This window comes from Sander vitreus, chromosome 8, assembly GCF_031162955.1.
Source record: "Sander vitreus isolate 19-12246 chromosome 8, sanVit1, whole genome shotgun sequence".
Lineage (NCBI taxonomy): Eukaryota > Metazoa > Chordata > Actinopteri > Perciformes > Percidae > Sander > Sander vitreus.
Window position 1 is genome coordinate 401,006 of NC_135862.1, and position 16,951 is coordinate 417,956.

At 42.6% G+C, this 16,951-nt stretch overlaps 1 protein-coding gene across 1 annotated transcript; it reads left to right on the forward strand.

The window, feature by feature from the left end:
• Window positions 1–1,083: 1,083 nt before the first annotated feature.
• Window positions 1,084–12,185, forward strand: LOC144521712 (BTB/POZ domain-containing protein kctd15-like). The gene is made up of 6 exons (XM_078256274.1): window positions 1,084–1,694; window positions 4,652–4,830; window positions 5,016–5,160; window positions 5,287–5,589; window positions 11,275–11,452; window positions 11,495–12,185. Exons 1-5 carry the CDS (start codon window positions 1,668–1,670, stop codon window positions 11,437–11,439), a joined length of 819 nt encoding a protein of 272 aa, XP_078112400.1. The 5' UTR covers window positions 1,084–1,667; the 3' UTR covers window positions 11,440–11,452; window positions 11,495–12,185.
• Window positions 12,186–16,951: the final 4,766 nt, after the last annotated feature.

The window sequence follows — 16,951 nt, forward strand, 5'->3', positions numbered from 1 at the left end:
CTGTGGAACTCCTCAGTACCTGAACACTTGAAACAACGACTTGTCAGCACGGTGAAAACTTCTTCTTACACCATCCTCAACCTGACCCATTCAGACTCAGGCCCGTCCAAGAGGAGTGTTGGACTGAGGGCAACGTGACCCATGAGAACAACTTCACTATTACTGTTTGTAGGTCAACAGATTGGGGATATTTTAGATCGAGTCTTGGAGGAACAGTGGACCTGCCATATGAGGGAGCAGCTGATAATCTGGATATCCAGTGGTTCAAACAGGACTCTAGATATGAGCAAGAAACATGGAGCAGACACACACACACACACACACACACACACACACACACACACATACACACACAGAGACACACACACATACACACACACCCCAAAAATTATCTTAAAAAATAAATAAAAACTAAATAATCTTTGTTTCGTACAGATCCTCGCAACAATCACACTATAATCATTTTCATTTTAATATTTTTCACTTAAAATGAGACAAAAACGATCATCATTCCCTCCAATATCATGAATCATATCGCACACACACACACACACACACACACACACACACACACACACACACACACACACACACACACACACACACACACACACACACACACACACATCGGCCTATAGCAGCATCACAAAATAATGATGCAATACACGTCTGATATGCATGGCATTTCAATAAACGAAACAAAATATTTATATTTTGGCCTACTCAATTTACAGATAGCATAATAGCTCTTACCTTTAGAAGTTCTTCTTTCTTGTCTTTTTCTTTGCAAAGTCTCAGATCAAATCCTCAAAGTCCAGCTCCCTCACCAGCTCGCTAAACCCTACTACAAATGCGTTGCTGTGTTGGTAGCACTTTACAGGCAAAGCATGAGTATAATTATACTAATACCCTCTATACACACACAGATACACACACACACACACACACACACACACACACACACACACACACACACACACACACACACACACACACACACACACACACACACACACACACACACACACACACACACACACACACACACACAGTAGCAGTTGAGTTTGTGCAGCACCTCTTTCATTAAAAATGATGAAACAGAAACGATCTCTAAACCAGAGTAACAAAGTCAGATGTAGTGGCGCCTTCAGACACCAGAGGGACACAAATAGTTACAAAATAAAACGGGACTGTGCGCGCTCCCCTCCGGCGCACATCTCCATCTCGCAGCGCGCACTAATTGAAATGGCGCGTGTGTCCTCAGGCGGCTGCAGCGCGAGCGGCATCATGCGTGACGACACACGTCATTGGGCTCCGGAGCCACGGGGATGGTTGATGTTACTGAAATATTAGAGACAGAAGAAGAGAGAGCGGCTGCACGAGCCATCACAGAACACAGCGACGTTGAATTATTCTTAAATAAATGTAAGGGTTTAAGGATTTCTGCTTTTCTCTGCTCGGTTTGACAGCTGGAGAGAAGAAACAAGCCGCGCGCCTTATTGAAGCCTAATCCCGCCCCGGGGGTCTGAAGAGCCGGGGGCAACTTTAGGAATCAGCCCTCCTCTTTATTCTGTCGGAGGAGACCCGGACAGCCTTGTTTAGCTCCTTCTGAACCGGTATCTTCACATTTTAGACCCCGGGAACGGAGCAGACGCACGCCGGTCTCCATGTCTTCTGTGTCGGTATCTTCTCAGGTAAGAACACGCTACGACAACTATTATGAGGTAGAAAACCCTGAAAATCCCCATTACATTCCCCGGGGTTTCGACTGACAACGATATGCGATGTGTTACCGAATTCCATTTAAAATATGACTGTTTTAAGTCTTCCTTGGTATTGGCACACTCATATATGACAGATACCGAAACGCTTGGTATATGTTGTGATTGTATTAAACAGTGTTTAATTCGGCATACACCAAGTGTTCAGAAGCAGAAGGTTTTTCAACAACACTTGAACTTTTCCTGCTGGATCGCCTGGTTTTTCGTCTCTCTTTAACCCTCAAACACGTCGTGTTGAGCGGTACGTAGATCCGATGTGACTCTGTGGTAAATGCAGATAAATATCCAATATAAGTTGTAGTTTATAGACATTTCATAACCCGAATGAAGCAGAAGGCCGTTCACTACAACGAAAAGCTGTCAAATCAGGGCACGGTGAAGCTAACGTCTGCCATTTAGCAAGGCCGCTTTAAATGTTCAGTTTCGTTAACGGAGTCTGGCTTGTGGTGTTGTTTCCAAACCAGCGAGAGCTATTTTTCCACACACACGCTGAACCAGGTCGATCCAGTTAAAGTATGAACAAGTCTGTTCACTTTCACCATCAGCTGTGTATTTACAAACCTGTCAATCAAACTGAGTCACTTGATTTATTTAACATTTCTTTGTTGACCTTTTGGATTCCAGATTGAACCTTTTAAACCCTGAAGTTATGAACATGATTATACCGTGTGTCTGTCTGTAATCAGCAGAGCCGTGCACTCTGTTATTTCCTGTGATTTTAACACTGAGTCTGGTGGAGCAGAAGAGGACAGACAGACAGGTTAGAAAGGCAGGCAGACAGTCAGTCAGACAGACAGCAGTGTTTGTCAGTTTGTCCCGGGGCAATGTATCGGCCTCGGGACAGAGACTGAAAGCTGCAGCAGCCTCCTGTTCACCTTTCATGCTTCACAGCTCTTCTTTACAATCCAGAGGGAGGGGGGGGGGGGACAAGTAATCCCCCCCTCAGGTCATCACCATCCTCTGTTTCTTCAGGACGCTATACTGCCCTCCATGAATACCATCTTTACTGCACTGGTCCTGGTTTTTAGTGGCTCTGAACCGTCTCTGGCTAAATGCTAAAGAGGGAAAGTTCCAGATTTCCACCCTGGTGAAGCGAGTCATCCATCTAACGCTAGTAATTTTACAAAAAAAAGTGACAAACGTTGAAATAAAGTGACATAAACTTAGATTTAAAAAAAAACAAACAAAAAAAAACACTTTTTTTCAAGTTGTTGTCACTGTTGGAAATGAGACAGAAAGCAGCATTAAAGGGCTGATATAATGACTATATAGGGTATCTAACACTGTTCATTATAGGGCTGATATAATGACTATATAGGGTATCTAACACTGTTCCTTATAGGGCTGATATAATGACTATATAGGGTATCTAACACTGTTCCTTATAGGGTGATATAATGACTATATAGGGTATCTAACACTGTTCCTCTACCCTCTACCATACCCTATAAGGTCTCCTAATAGGGTATGTAATATTGGCTGGGCTGAAAATGGCCCGGGTGCTGTTCTATGGGCCATTAACTGCCCTGTGGAATAGCCCTGAATGAAATGAGAGGTTTTCTCCCATATATGGTATGCTCATGAATATTTAGATGAGCTGCGCGCTGATTGGTTGAGCGAACCACATACAAACACAGTGGAGACGAGACAGCAGGTCTCATATTTCAGACACTGCAACGTTATACATTGTTCATCTATTCAGCTATTTCGTTATTAAATTCACTTCTGAGACTTTTTTATGCGAGAAATCAACTATAAAAGCTCAAATATGGGCCGTTTTACGAGAATTAGGCTAATTGCAAATTTGGTAAGACGTGTCGGACTTTAGCTAGGAGCTCCACACAGTCTGACGAGACAGCGGCAGCCCGCTGCGCTGCATACCCAGGGCAAAGTCACTGTTTCTGGGTTACTGGACTACCAAATGCCGGCGGCTCGCAGGGCTCCTAGCTGATCTCAGATCAGTGGTGTAGTCTAGGTACATTTTGGGATGTGACAAAGTTACAGACTAGAGCCAAATAAGGTACAGCCACCTGAGTTGACGTCAACTTTTAGCTTTGTTGAGATTCACCCGTTTACAGCGGTAGTTTCAAACTGTGAGATTTTCAGAGGAAAGAGATGTCAACGGGACTTTGAGGTTCTCTGTATGTCCTATTTACCTCCAAACTGTCATTATTCAACTATGACAAGGTCCACTCAGTTTTGCATTCTATCACCCCTTTAAGGAGCTCCAGCTTTGGCTTCACTTTTCACACCGAGAAGTTACTGCTCAGGAATGAAGTATGTGGTGCAGAGCCTACCATCCTATCCTACAGACTACAGACATCTTTGTGGGGGCGGCCTCTAGCTCAGCCAGTGAGAGCGTGCGCCGCATGCAGGCTGAGTCCTTTGCAGCGGCGTGGGTTTGAATCCGACCTGTGGCCCTTTGCTGCGTGTCACCCCCCCTCTCTCCCCCCTTTCCTGTCTATCCACTGTCACTATCTAATAAAGGGAAAAGCCCCCAAAAATTATCTTAACAAATAAATAATCTTTGTTTGGTACAGATCCTCGCAACAATCACACTATAATCATTTTCAAGACAAAAACGATCATCATTCCCTCCAATATCGTGAATCATATCGCACACACACACACACACACACACACACACACACGCAGACACACACACACACACGCACGCACACGCAGACACACACACACACACACACACACACACACACACATACACAGACACACACAGACAGATACACACAGACAGATAGAGACACACACACACACACACACACACACACGCAGACACACACACACACACACACAATGTTACCTGATGTTACCTGTTGTTTCCTGATGTTACCTGTTGTTTCCTGTCCCAGGAGGGGCGGAGCATGTCCCGGATGTCTCTGAGCCGTTCCCCTGTGTCCCCCCTGACTCCCCCTCAGGGCATCCCGTCCGCCGCCCAGCTGACCAAGGCCAACGCCCCCGTGCACATCGACGTGGGGGGGCACATGTACACCAGCAGCTTGGCCACACTCACCAAGTACCCCGAGTCCAGGTAACACCCCCCCCCATACCCCCCCACCCCAACGTAGTAGCAGTCTCATAAGGTATCTGTCTAATTAAACTAATGCAATATGTATCTTAATTAATTAATGACTCTAAATCTGTCTGTGTCTGTGTGTCTGTGTGTGTGTGTGTGTGTGTGTGTGTGTGTGTGTGTCTGTCTCTGTGTCTCTGCAGGATTGGGCGTCTGTTTAATGGCACGGAGCCCATCGTGTTGGACAGTCTGAAGCAGCACTACTTCATCGACAGAGACGGAGACATCTTCCGCTACATCCTCAGCTTCCTGCGCACCTGCAAGCTGCTGCTGCCCGAAGACTTCCAGGTAACGGAGAGGGAAAACTATCTGTCTCTAAGCTGTCTGTCTGTCTCTAACCTGTCTGTCTATCTGTCTCTAAGCTGTCTGTCTGTCTCTAACCTGTCTGTCTGCATGTCTCTGTCTCTCCTCCAGGACTTCCGGCAGCTGTACGAGGAGGCTCGTTTCTACCAGCTGGCTCCGATGCTTGGGGAATTGGAGCGCTGGCAGGCGGAGCGTGAGGCGCGCCGGGCGCCACCCTGCGAATGTCTGGTAGTGCGCGTGGCGCCTGATCTGGGCGAGAGGATCGCGCTGAGTGGAGAGAAAGTCCTGATCGAGGAGATCTTCCCCGAAACCGGAGACGTCATGTGCAACTCGCTCAACGCCGGCTGGAACCAGGACCCCACGCACGTCATCCGCTTCCCGCTCAATGGGTACTGCCACCTCAACTCAGTACAGGTCAGTACACACAAAGTACACACACTGCACCCACACTACACACTATACTGCCACCTCAACTCAGTACAGGTCAGTACACACAAAGTACACACACTGCACCCACACTACACACTATACTGCCACCTCAACTCAGTACAGGTCAGTACACACAACGTACACACAAAGTACACACAGAGTACACACTATACTGCCACCTCAACTCAGTACAGGTCAGTACACACAAAGTACACACAGCACACACAAAGTACACGGAGTACACACTATACTGCCACCTCAACTCAGTACAGGTCAGTACACACAAACTACACATACACACACTACACACAAACTACACACACACACACACTATACCTTTACTATACCTAAACTACACACAAAGTACACACAAACCAAGTCTAAGTATTTCATTTTAGTAAGTAAGTATTAGTAGGATAACCCCTTGAGATGAATCGTCTCATTTTCGAGGGGGTCCTTAAAACAATTAAACAGTAAATACAAAACACAAAATACATTCACACATACACACATCACTCCCAAGCCTAGCTGCTCCAACAACAACTGATCCCCCCCCCTCCGCTATATACACACAAGAGAAAACACAGTAAATTTGCATACATCCCGAATATGCTGCTATTTTAGTAGACGCACAAACAGGAGCCAACTCATAAAATAAATAAATAAATCAACAAAAATCGTAATATGTCAAGTTAGAAACAAGAGCAGGTTAATTGTAAATAATTGAAGACAGATGCCTTAAACAAAACAAATGAAGTAATTGATCTAAGTGAGGTGGGCAAGGTATAGACCTTTTTCCCAGCAGACATGTTGACATGTCAGAGTAGGAACAGCACAGGAGTATTCAGACCATTAATGATGGCTGCGTTCCCCTTAGGAGAGGTCCTGGTGTTGTTCATGCTGACTCACTGAAATAGCTCACTGGGACACTAGATGGAACTGAGCCATCGTTAAGGTGATCAGTCTCAGCTCTGCTTTTCCTACTATGACAAGTCAACATGTCTGCTGTGAAGAAGGTCCATTCCAATCAGATGGTGCTTTAAAGGTTACTCAGTATGTCTCAGACTATATGTTGATCTTTAAGGGATTCAATGTTGTTTTAAATAAGTAGGATAGTTAAAGAAAATGTATGTAAAGAAACTGCCGCCAGCGAGAATGCCTTCTAGATTTAGGAGTTAACCAATGAGCGACTCATGATGGGTTCTATAAGGACACCTCAAAACAAATCGACAGAGACTGTTATAGACTGTTATAGGGATAAGATTTGTTTCGGAGGTATTCTGATAGATAACATCTGCATAATCTAATATTGGTAATAGAAGCTGTGAGATAATCCTTTTCCTAACCTGTAGTATAACACAGTTGATAGAACGATATAATGTTCTCAGACTACAGTTTATTTTCTTAACAACTGAATTAATATGAGGTTTAAAAGAAAGCTGAGAGTCAAGCAAGAGACCAAGATATTTAAATTCCTCCACTTTCTCAAGTGTTGTTCCATCCAAGAAGCGAATTGAACAATTATTAACAGTTATTAATAGTTATTAACTGTTATTGACTGTTAACAGTTATTGACAGTTATTGACAGTTATTGACAGTTATTGACAGTTATTAACAGTTATTAACTGTTATTAACTGTTAGTAACTGGGTGAAGAGAATTAAATGTAGTGCCGAACAACATGGTATATGATTTCTTCTTATTAAAGCGTAACTCTCGCCAAAATGCAACCTAGGGTCTTTTTGTGAATGTACCCGAGTCAAACGTTGGTTTAAAAGCATATTTAGGATGGAAACGCCACTTTTAAGATGTACCGTATTCTCGTTTTTGGGTCAAATGGCCTTTTGAATGGGAGAGCTAGGGACACTTTGATGCTAGCCTCAAAATATCTATGTTTAAACCACTAAGAAGGCTCGACACAACATGAGACTTTGCTCCAAGTATCACCAGGGACTCTACACCTTAACCACAGCACTGACAACATTGGTTGTGTTCAGAGTTTACTAAGAAAGGTTTTGAACAACTCATCGTAGCTCTTGTTGTTTCCGGCTGCAGCCATTTTATCAATCAAAAATCATCGATTTCCGAATGCAACATAACCGGGAGGAGAGTAAAGATGGAAAGCTCCTAAAGCTTAGTTCCATATAAATGCACGGATTATTCATTGTTTTGTCGTTAGTGAAAAGCAATATTGACCTCGTAGTTGAAAAAGGAGCCTCATACAGAGTCCATTCATTCGCATTCGGATATCGACTGGTTTTGACTGCCGAGGTGGCAGCGGCCGGAAACAACAAGAGCTACGGTGAGGTGTTAAAACCTTTCTTTTAGTAAACCCTGGGTACCAACCGATGTTGTCAGTGCTTTGGTTAAGGTGTAGAGTCCCTGGTGATACTTGGAGCAAAGTCTCATGTTGTGTCGAGCCTTCTTAGTGGTTTAAAAATAGATATTTTGAGGCAAAGTGCCGCTAGCTCTCCCATTCAAAAGGCCATTTGACCGAAAAACCAGAATACAGTCAATCTTAAAAGTGGCATTTCCGTCCTAAATATGCTTTTAAACGAAGGTTTGACTCGGGTACATTCACAAAAAGACCCTAGGTTGCATTTTGGCGAGAGTTACGCTTTAAGTAAAAGTTTATGTGAAACCCATTTTTGAACAGCATCAAAGTCAGCCTGTAGTGAATGCTCAATATGTTGAATATCTGGTTTGGAGGAGTAGATCACTGTATCATCTGCATATACATGAATATGACAAGTAGAGCAGGATTGCGGAAGATCATTAATAAAAATAGAGAATAACAAAGGCCCCAGAGATGAGCCTTGAGGTACACCTTTTTCAAGACTGCAGATATTTTGTTTACCCTCAATGTGTGGAGTATTACAAATGAAAGACGTGTAAAGTATGTGCTTATGTAAATCTGTCACCTTGTCAATAACGCTTCTCATAGTATTTGTGTGTGTGTGTGTGTGTGTGTGTGTGTGTGTGTGTCAGCCGGCCAGCCAGCCTCAGGACACTCTTGTGGAGTTTAACTCCGAAAAGACAGTTAACCACAGGTTCCCGTTAATCTTATGATGGACATGTGTTGTGATATTTAAACAAGCGATCCGTCAACGGTGAAATAAAAGCCTCTGATTTACGAGAGCGGTCTGAGAGACCTCCAGCTTACAGCGAGGTCTCTGAGCAGGACTGGCTGAGCGATGAGCTAGAAGCTGGGGCAGGCGCCTGCTGGCTGTCGCCTCACTTCATGGAGCTTCTCACCTCCGAAAACTTTGAAGCAAAATGTCAATTCAGCATCAATTTTCACAAGACTGCCTATATTTGAAATCTAAACAGTTAATTTCTCGCCTAAAACGTTGTCAGAAGTGAAATTAGTAATGAATAAGTTGGGGAAAATTGTTAAAATTGTCCCGTTGTTGGTCTGTCTGTACCTGAAACCCGACCCTCGTTGACCTCGGTCCCCATGCTGAAAAGGGAACAGAGCCTGCCCTGCAGTAGGAGCTGAAAGAGTTACAGGAACTGTGGCCAGAGGAACTTAAAAATCCCCAAAATTGGTCCAGTTGGAACACGAGAAAAAAAGGGTTCTAGGAATTTTATGTTCTAGGAACTGCGAAAATCCCTCCGGTCGGAAAGTGGCTAATGAGAAGATAGAGATCAACCATATCAAAAGCCTTTATCAGATCACTGAAAATTGCACCAGTAGGCATGTTATTATCTAAAGAAGAAAGTATATCATTGGTGAGATTCATAAGAGCAGTGGTTGTAGAAAAAGTAGGTCTGAATCCAGATTGGTGTGGAGATAGGATATGAAAGTCATTGACATATTGGGATATTTGATTAAAAATTAGCTTTTCAAACACCTTTGCTATGCTATTAATGATGGTAATAGGTCTGTAATTATTGAGGTCAGAAAGGTGGCCACCTTTATGCAAAGGGGTAGTAACTTTGGCACATGTGGATAAGGAAAGGTTAAACAAGTCAGATATAGGATAAGCAAGAACATGAGAGTCAGTTTTAATAAACTGTAATCTCCAAACATCTGGGCCAGCACCACTACCTGACCTCAATCCACAAATAACCTGCTCGCCATCAGCCGGTGAATTCTGCTAAACGAGAAGGAACTATGACATATAGGGTATCTGGTAAGATTTCAGGATAGGGACAATCGGAGAGCTTTGGGCTGCTGGCTAAAAGCATTGGCATTTGTAGAATAATCAGTGAGATTTACATTATTGAGTCTAATATGAGAAAATGAGTTTTTAGTGGGTTTGTTAGGTAGACTGTTAATTTTATTCCACAACTGTTTGGGGTTATTAAAATCATTGTTTAAACAGTCTTTATAGTAGTTAGATTTAGCATTTCTAGTTTTGGTTGTACATGTATTCTGTAAGAGTTTATATGAAATCAAGTCGTCAGAGTCCTTTGATAAGCGATGTATTTCCCAGACCTCGTCTCTCTGTCTAAAAGACTGATAATATCACCATTAATCCATTAATCCATTAATCCATGCATGTCGATTAATGACATCATTTAGCTCAGTATAAAACTAGTTCCAAGCATCTTCAACGGAGGGCATTAACTGAAACCTGTCCCAGTTTATGGATCTGTATTGTCTTACCGTAATGCATCTGGGTGGAAGACGAGGTACCTTAACTGTCCAAACACAAACAATAATGGAGTGGTCACTGAGACAGTCTGGTTTTAGGGTTCTGTCAGGGGGATGACAGTCTAGCAGAGACTTGGACTTCTATCAACCCTAGTAGGCTCATTTATAAGCCTACACCTCATCTATACACTACACACTACACACTACACACACTACATACTACACACACACTACACACTACTACACACACTACACACTACACACACTACACACACACACTACACACACACTACACACACACTACACACACACTACACACACACTACACACACACTACACACACTACACACTACACACACTACACTACTACACACACTACACACACTACACACTACACACACACTACACACTACACACACACTACACACTACACACACACTACACACATTACACACACACACTACACACACTACACACACACAACACACACACTACACACTACACACACCACACTACACACACACTACACACACTACACACACATACTACACACACACACACACACACTACACTACACACTACACTACACACTACACACTACACACTACACACACACACTACACACTACACTACACACACTACACACTACACACTACACACACACTACACACTACACACACACTACACACACACACACAGACACACTCTACACACACACACACACAGACACACTCTACACACACACACACACTCTACACACACACTACACACACCACACACACTACACACTACACACACTCTACACACACTCTACACACACACACACACACACTACACACACACTACACACACTACACACACACACTACACACACCACACTACACACACACTACACACACTACACACACATACTACACACACACACACAGACACACTCTACACACACACACACACTACACACACACTCTACACACACACACTACACCGAAACTACACACACACTACTCCTAAACTACACCTTTAATATCTGTCTCTCTGACCTGTCTGTCTCTCTGACCTGTCTGTCTGCAGGTTCTGGAGCGTCTGTTCCAGAAAGGTTTCAGCGTGAAGGCGTCCTGTGGAGGTGGCGTTGACTCGTCTCTGTTCAGCGAGTACGTCTTGTGTCGGGAGCTACGGCGCCGCGGCCCGTCGGTCACCGGCACACCGGTCCGGATCAAACAAGAACCTCTGGACTGACCTGGAACATCTGGACTGACCGGGGAACATCTGGACCCGGGGAACATCTGGACTAGACTGACCGGGGAACATCTGGACTGACCGGGGAACATCTGGACTGACCCGGGAACATCTGGACTGACCTGGAACATCTGGACTGACCTGCGAACATCTGGACTGACCGGGTCACAGGCGAACATCTGGACTGACCCACGAACATCTGGACTGACCTGCGAACATCTCGACTGACCTGGGAACTTCTGGACTGACCGGGGAACATCTGGACTAGACTGACCTGGGAACTTCTGGACTGACCGGGGAACATCTGGACTGACCCGGGAACATCTGGACTGACCGGGTCACACGAGAACATCTGGACGTCTGTGTTACGTTATAATCCGACGGAGCAAACCGTGTGTCAGCGCTTTTTATAAAAGCTCAGAGCGGCTTCCTGACAGGCGGAGCAGCCAGACCTGTTGTTTCCATAACAACAGGAAACATGGAGCCAGACCTGTTGTTTCCATAACAACAGGAAACATGTTGTTATGGAAACATATCATCCAGGTGTTCATCCTGCAGCTCGGAGTCCGTTCAGTTTGGATCCAGTGTTGTTCTTTTAGAGCCCGATGACGATGATGTAATTATTATTAATAATCTGTTCACACACGAATGGAAACTTCAGATCATTCTTTTTATAAGACTTTTTAGAAAATGTTTATTTAATGTCTTTGTTTTTCATGTAAAAGTTGATAAAAAGGTGAAAAGATCTCCTCTCTGATTTACTTCACGATGAATCGATGAGTCATCAAATGTTAAATTAATCTGACACTATTTTAATAATCCATTCATCAGTCTGAGTCATTGAAGATAAAACGGGTCACTAGTGTGACGTCAGACTGTTAAATGTGAATGTGTTGTAGTTTCTCCTCCTTCCTTTCCTCCGTCTTTCCTTCTCTGCATTTATTTCCTTTCCTCCGTCTTTCCTTCTCTCCTTTCATAGGCCATTTCTTTAAAAACAAAGTTTAGCGCCGTACAGATTCATTCATGAAGATATACGTTTAGGAGAGAAGTTTTGGACGTTTTTTTTGTTTTGAAGTTTTTGTCACTTTTTAATGTTTTGTTTTCGCATTTCTCCAGCTCATTTTTTCGACTTTTGTCACTTTTTACAAGGTTTATGTCGGGGTTATTTCTGATGGTTTGCTTATCTTCCTTATTTTCTTCGAAATAATCCCCAGATTAATGAATAAAATGAATGAAATAATCCCCAGATTAATGAATGAAATAATCATCAGATTAATGAATGAAATGAATGAAAGTCCTGAGATTAATGAATGAAATAATCCTCAAATGAATGAATGAAATAATCATCAGATTAATGAGTGAAATGACCTCCAGATTAATGAATGAATCCCCAGATTAATGAATGTAATGAATGAAATAATCCCCAGATTAATGAATGTAATGAATGAAATAATCCCCAGATTAATTAGTGAAATGACCTCCAGATTAATGAATGTAATGAATGAATTAATCCCCAGATTAATGAATGTAATGAATGAAATAATCCCGAGATTAATGAATGTAATGAATGAAAGTCCTGAGATTAATGAATGAAATAATCCTCAAATTAATTAATGAAATAATCAGATTAATTAATGAAATAATCCCCAGATTAATGAATGTAATGAATGAAATAATCCCCAGATTAATGAATGAAATAATCCCCAGATTAATGAATGTAATGAATGAAATAATCCTCAGATTAATGAATGTAATGAATGAAATAATCCTCAGATTAATGAATGAAATAATCTCCAATTTAATGAATGAAATGACCTCCAGATTAATGAATGAAATAATCCTCAGATTAATGAATGAAATAATCCCCAGTTTAATGAATGAAATGACCTCCAGATTAATGAATGTAATGAATGAAATAATCCCCAGATTAATGAATGAAATGAATGAAAGTCCTGAGATTAATGAATGAAATAATCCCCAGATTAATGAATAAAATAATCAGATTAATTAATGAAATAATCCCCAGATTAATGAATGAAAGTCCTGAGATTAATGAATGAAATAATCAAATTAATGAATGAAATATCAGATTAATGAATGAAATAATCCCGATTAATGAATGTAATGAATGAATTAATCCCCAGATTAATGAATGAAATGACCTCCAGATTAACGAATGAAATAATCCCCAGATTAATGAATGAAAGTCCTGAGATTAATGAATGAAATAATCCCCAGATTAATGAATGAAATGAAATAATCAGATTAATGAATGAAACCAAACCAACTTTTCTTAATTATTTTCTTTATTGAGTTTTTTTTGCAAAGGTACAAACGACTGTAAAACTGCCCGAAACCTTCAGGATCGAGTTCAGAATGTAGGAAATATAAATAGTGTCCTTCTGACTGACCGTACAGCCCATAATAAGCAGTCAGAGCTACAGACCATAATATCACAAACCGGGGGGTGGGGGGGGGGGGGTTAAAAACCTTCAATATACACACCTTCCCTAAAACACTCTTCTTTAAAAACAGCAAACGGTGAAAACAAACCGACAGATCGGTTCTGGAAGTATTTCCCCCGTTCAGTATCTCTCTGTATATATATATATATATATAGTTTAAAGTCTGGAGCTGAGGAATCGGGATCATAAAACATTTGATTCTGTACAAAAAAAAGAAAATGAAATCTTGATTTTATTCGGGCGTGATTTTATAAAACTACAGAAACTATCAGAGACTTCAGTTCGCCAGGTTCGGTAAACGTTTCCATGGTAACAGCGAGTTGCAGCAAAATCAGAGACATCGCTGTTAAGCTGCTTAGGATTGTGGGTAGTGGAGTTTTTCCCTCCGTGACATCGTTGGTAGAAAATAAACCGTTAGAACGCTCACAGAAGACGAAACGAGCGTGGAACAGGAAACGCAACGTAACCCAGGCTGATTTGGGTCTTCTTCAGGAACAGAAACCTCCGAGGTCGGATGAGTCACACTTTATGGATCATAATTACATCATTACGGAGAAACAAACGAGGAAACAGCTAAAGCCCCAGACGCCGACCGTCAGGAGGAGAGTCAGCGGGACTGATCAGTCTCCCCGAGTTGGTCCAAAAAGTCCCTCAGAACACAAAGAGACGAGACGTAATACGTCTCCATAACAGCAGGCGGCGCTCATCTGGATTGTCGCCCAAAAAATGAAAACCGGCAGCTGATTGGACGAACGCGTCACGTGTTTAATCACGTCACAGAATCCGATCTCATATTGTCCTAAAATAGTTCACCGTAACGTGTTTCTGGAAACATTTGAAGAGAGAAACAGGCCCCAGCTGCTGAATCTGACGGAAGATTATCGGCTCGGTGGGTCAGGGTCATAAAAATGTCGAAAAACTGCAACAAAAAACAAAAAAAACAGCGAAAAGTGTCACAATAAAACCTATTTTTCCCGTAACTGTGGTTACCTCGGGGTCGGTCAGATTCACCCTTAATAATATAATCATTATCATCATCATTGAATCATAATCTAAATAATCTAAATCAGTGTTTCTACCCCTGGGGGTACTTTGGAGTACTGCAGGGGGTACATGAACTTTTTGCAAAATGCTTAAAAATATGTCATCCGTAATTCCTAAAATAATTACACTATAATAACGAATGAATTCTGAAGATTTGAAATGTAGCAGTTAAATGTTGTTCAGTAGATCTCTTTATAGAGATGTCGCCGTGTTTTGGCTTAAAAACACAATTCAAAGGGGGAACATTACTGGAAAAAGTTTGAGAACCCCCGATCTAAATCATCATAACCAACGGGGGACTTACTTCCAGAACCAAACTGTAGATCTCTGAATGTTCAACAGAACGAGGTCGCGGGTTTCAGGGGAGAGGAGGAGGAGGAGGAGACAGAGGAAGAGGAAGCTGCAGGACTGTGTTCTGTCTGTGAGCCTGAGTGGGGGTCTGCAGGAGAACCAGCTCCCTGGGGGATCCGTCACAACTGAGAGGAGTTTGTGTTAAAGGGACAGTTCAACGTTTACTTCTGAAGCTATAGCCAGCGGGTTAGCTTAGCATAAAGACTGGGAACAGCTATCTTAGCTTAGCATAAAGACTGGGAACAGCTAGCTTAGCTTAGCATAAAGACTGGGAACAGCTAGCTTAGCTTAGCATAAAGACTGGGAACAGAGAAACACAAAGTTTAAAGATTTCAAATTTGGAATCAGATATATTTAACAATGTTTTTATTAACTTTTGGAATCAGATCTTAGTTTGGACTGGAAACGGGATACAGCTACGGCCAGAAGTTACGCTAACTCTCGCTAACTCTGGGCTAACTCTCGCTAACTCTAGGCTAACTCTCGCTAACTCTGGGCTAACTCTCGCTAAGTCTAGGCTAAGTCTAGGCTAAGTCTCGCTAACTCTAAGCTAACTCTCGCTAACTCTGGGCTAACTCTCGCTAAGTCTAGGCTAAGTCTAGGCTAACTCTCGCTAACTCTGGGCTAACTCTCGCTAAGTCTAGGCTAACTCTGGCTAACTCTCGCTAACTCTGGGCTAACTCTCGGCTAATATAACTAATACTTTCACCCAGGAAACAAGATAGTTTTGTAACACATCAGCAACGCTGATCAAATGACCGCAACAAGCAGCCTTTATGACTGTTTTATCTCTAGGTTTCCAGTCTTTATGCTAAGCTAGCTGTTCCCAGTCTTTATGCTAAGCTAAGCTAGCTGTTCCCAGTCTTTGTGCTAAGCTAAGCTAGCTGTACACACACAAGAGTGGAATCTGAACATGTGACTCTCAGAGAAGGGGATTTATCTAAATGTTGAACTGTTCCTTTAACCTTTTGATCAGTATGATTAACACACACACACACACAGACGGACACACACACACACACACACAGAGAGAGACAGACAGACACACACACACACACACACACACACACACACACACACACACACACACAGAGACAGACAGACAGACAGACAGACACACACACACACACACACACACACACACACACAGTAAATGATAACACCATGATGCTTGATAATTAAACGGGTGACTCCGCTGCGGTGGATGACTTTAGATGTCAGAGTGAGGGTTGAGGGTTGAGTGTGTGAGCGTGAAGGTCTGAGGCGCCGCTGAAGCACCCGTTCACCGCTCTGACACGCTCAAACCGCCCGCCGTCCTGTAGGGTTGGGCATCGAGAACCGGTTAAAAAAATTACGATTCCAGTGACATCGTTTCTTTATTGGAATCGTTTGGAGGATTTGGATTCAAATCTGATCATGTTCCAAATTTAATATGCGCAAGTTTGGGTTTCCGTAGCGACCAGGCTCTTGTTGTGATGCAGCCGTGGAGCTCAGTAAGCAGCGCTCTAGTCTGGCTTCATTTTACATTGGAAAAGCTGTAAAACTGCAACCCACCGTTGAATCAAAATAAAACTTATTTGTGAAATAAGCACGAGACCCGTTTCAACTCCACCCTCAAAGAACCAGAACCAGAATCAGAATCGTTAAAATCC

What these genes read in the sequence shown, in the direction of transcription:
- LOC144521712 (XM_078256274.1), top strand. Translation starts at nt 1,668, where the DNA reads ATGTCTTCTGTGTCGGTATCTTCTCAG. An exon ending in CTGTGTCGGTATCTTCTCAG is followed by an intron (nt 1,695 to 4,651) that starts GTAAGAACACGC and finishes TTCCTGTCCCAG; the next exon opens with GAGGGGCGGAGCATGTCCCG. An exon ending in GCCACCTCAACTCAGTACAG is followed by an intron (nt 5,590 to 11,274) that starts GTCAGTACACAC and finishes GTCTGTCTGCAG; the next exon opens with GTTCTGGAGCGTCTGTTCCA.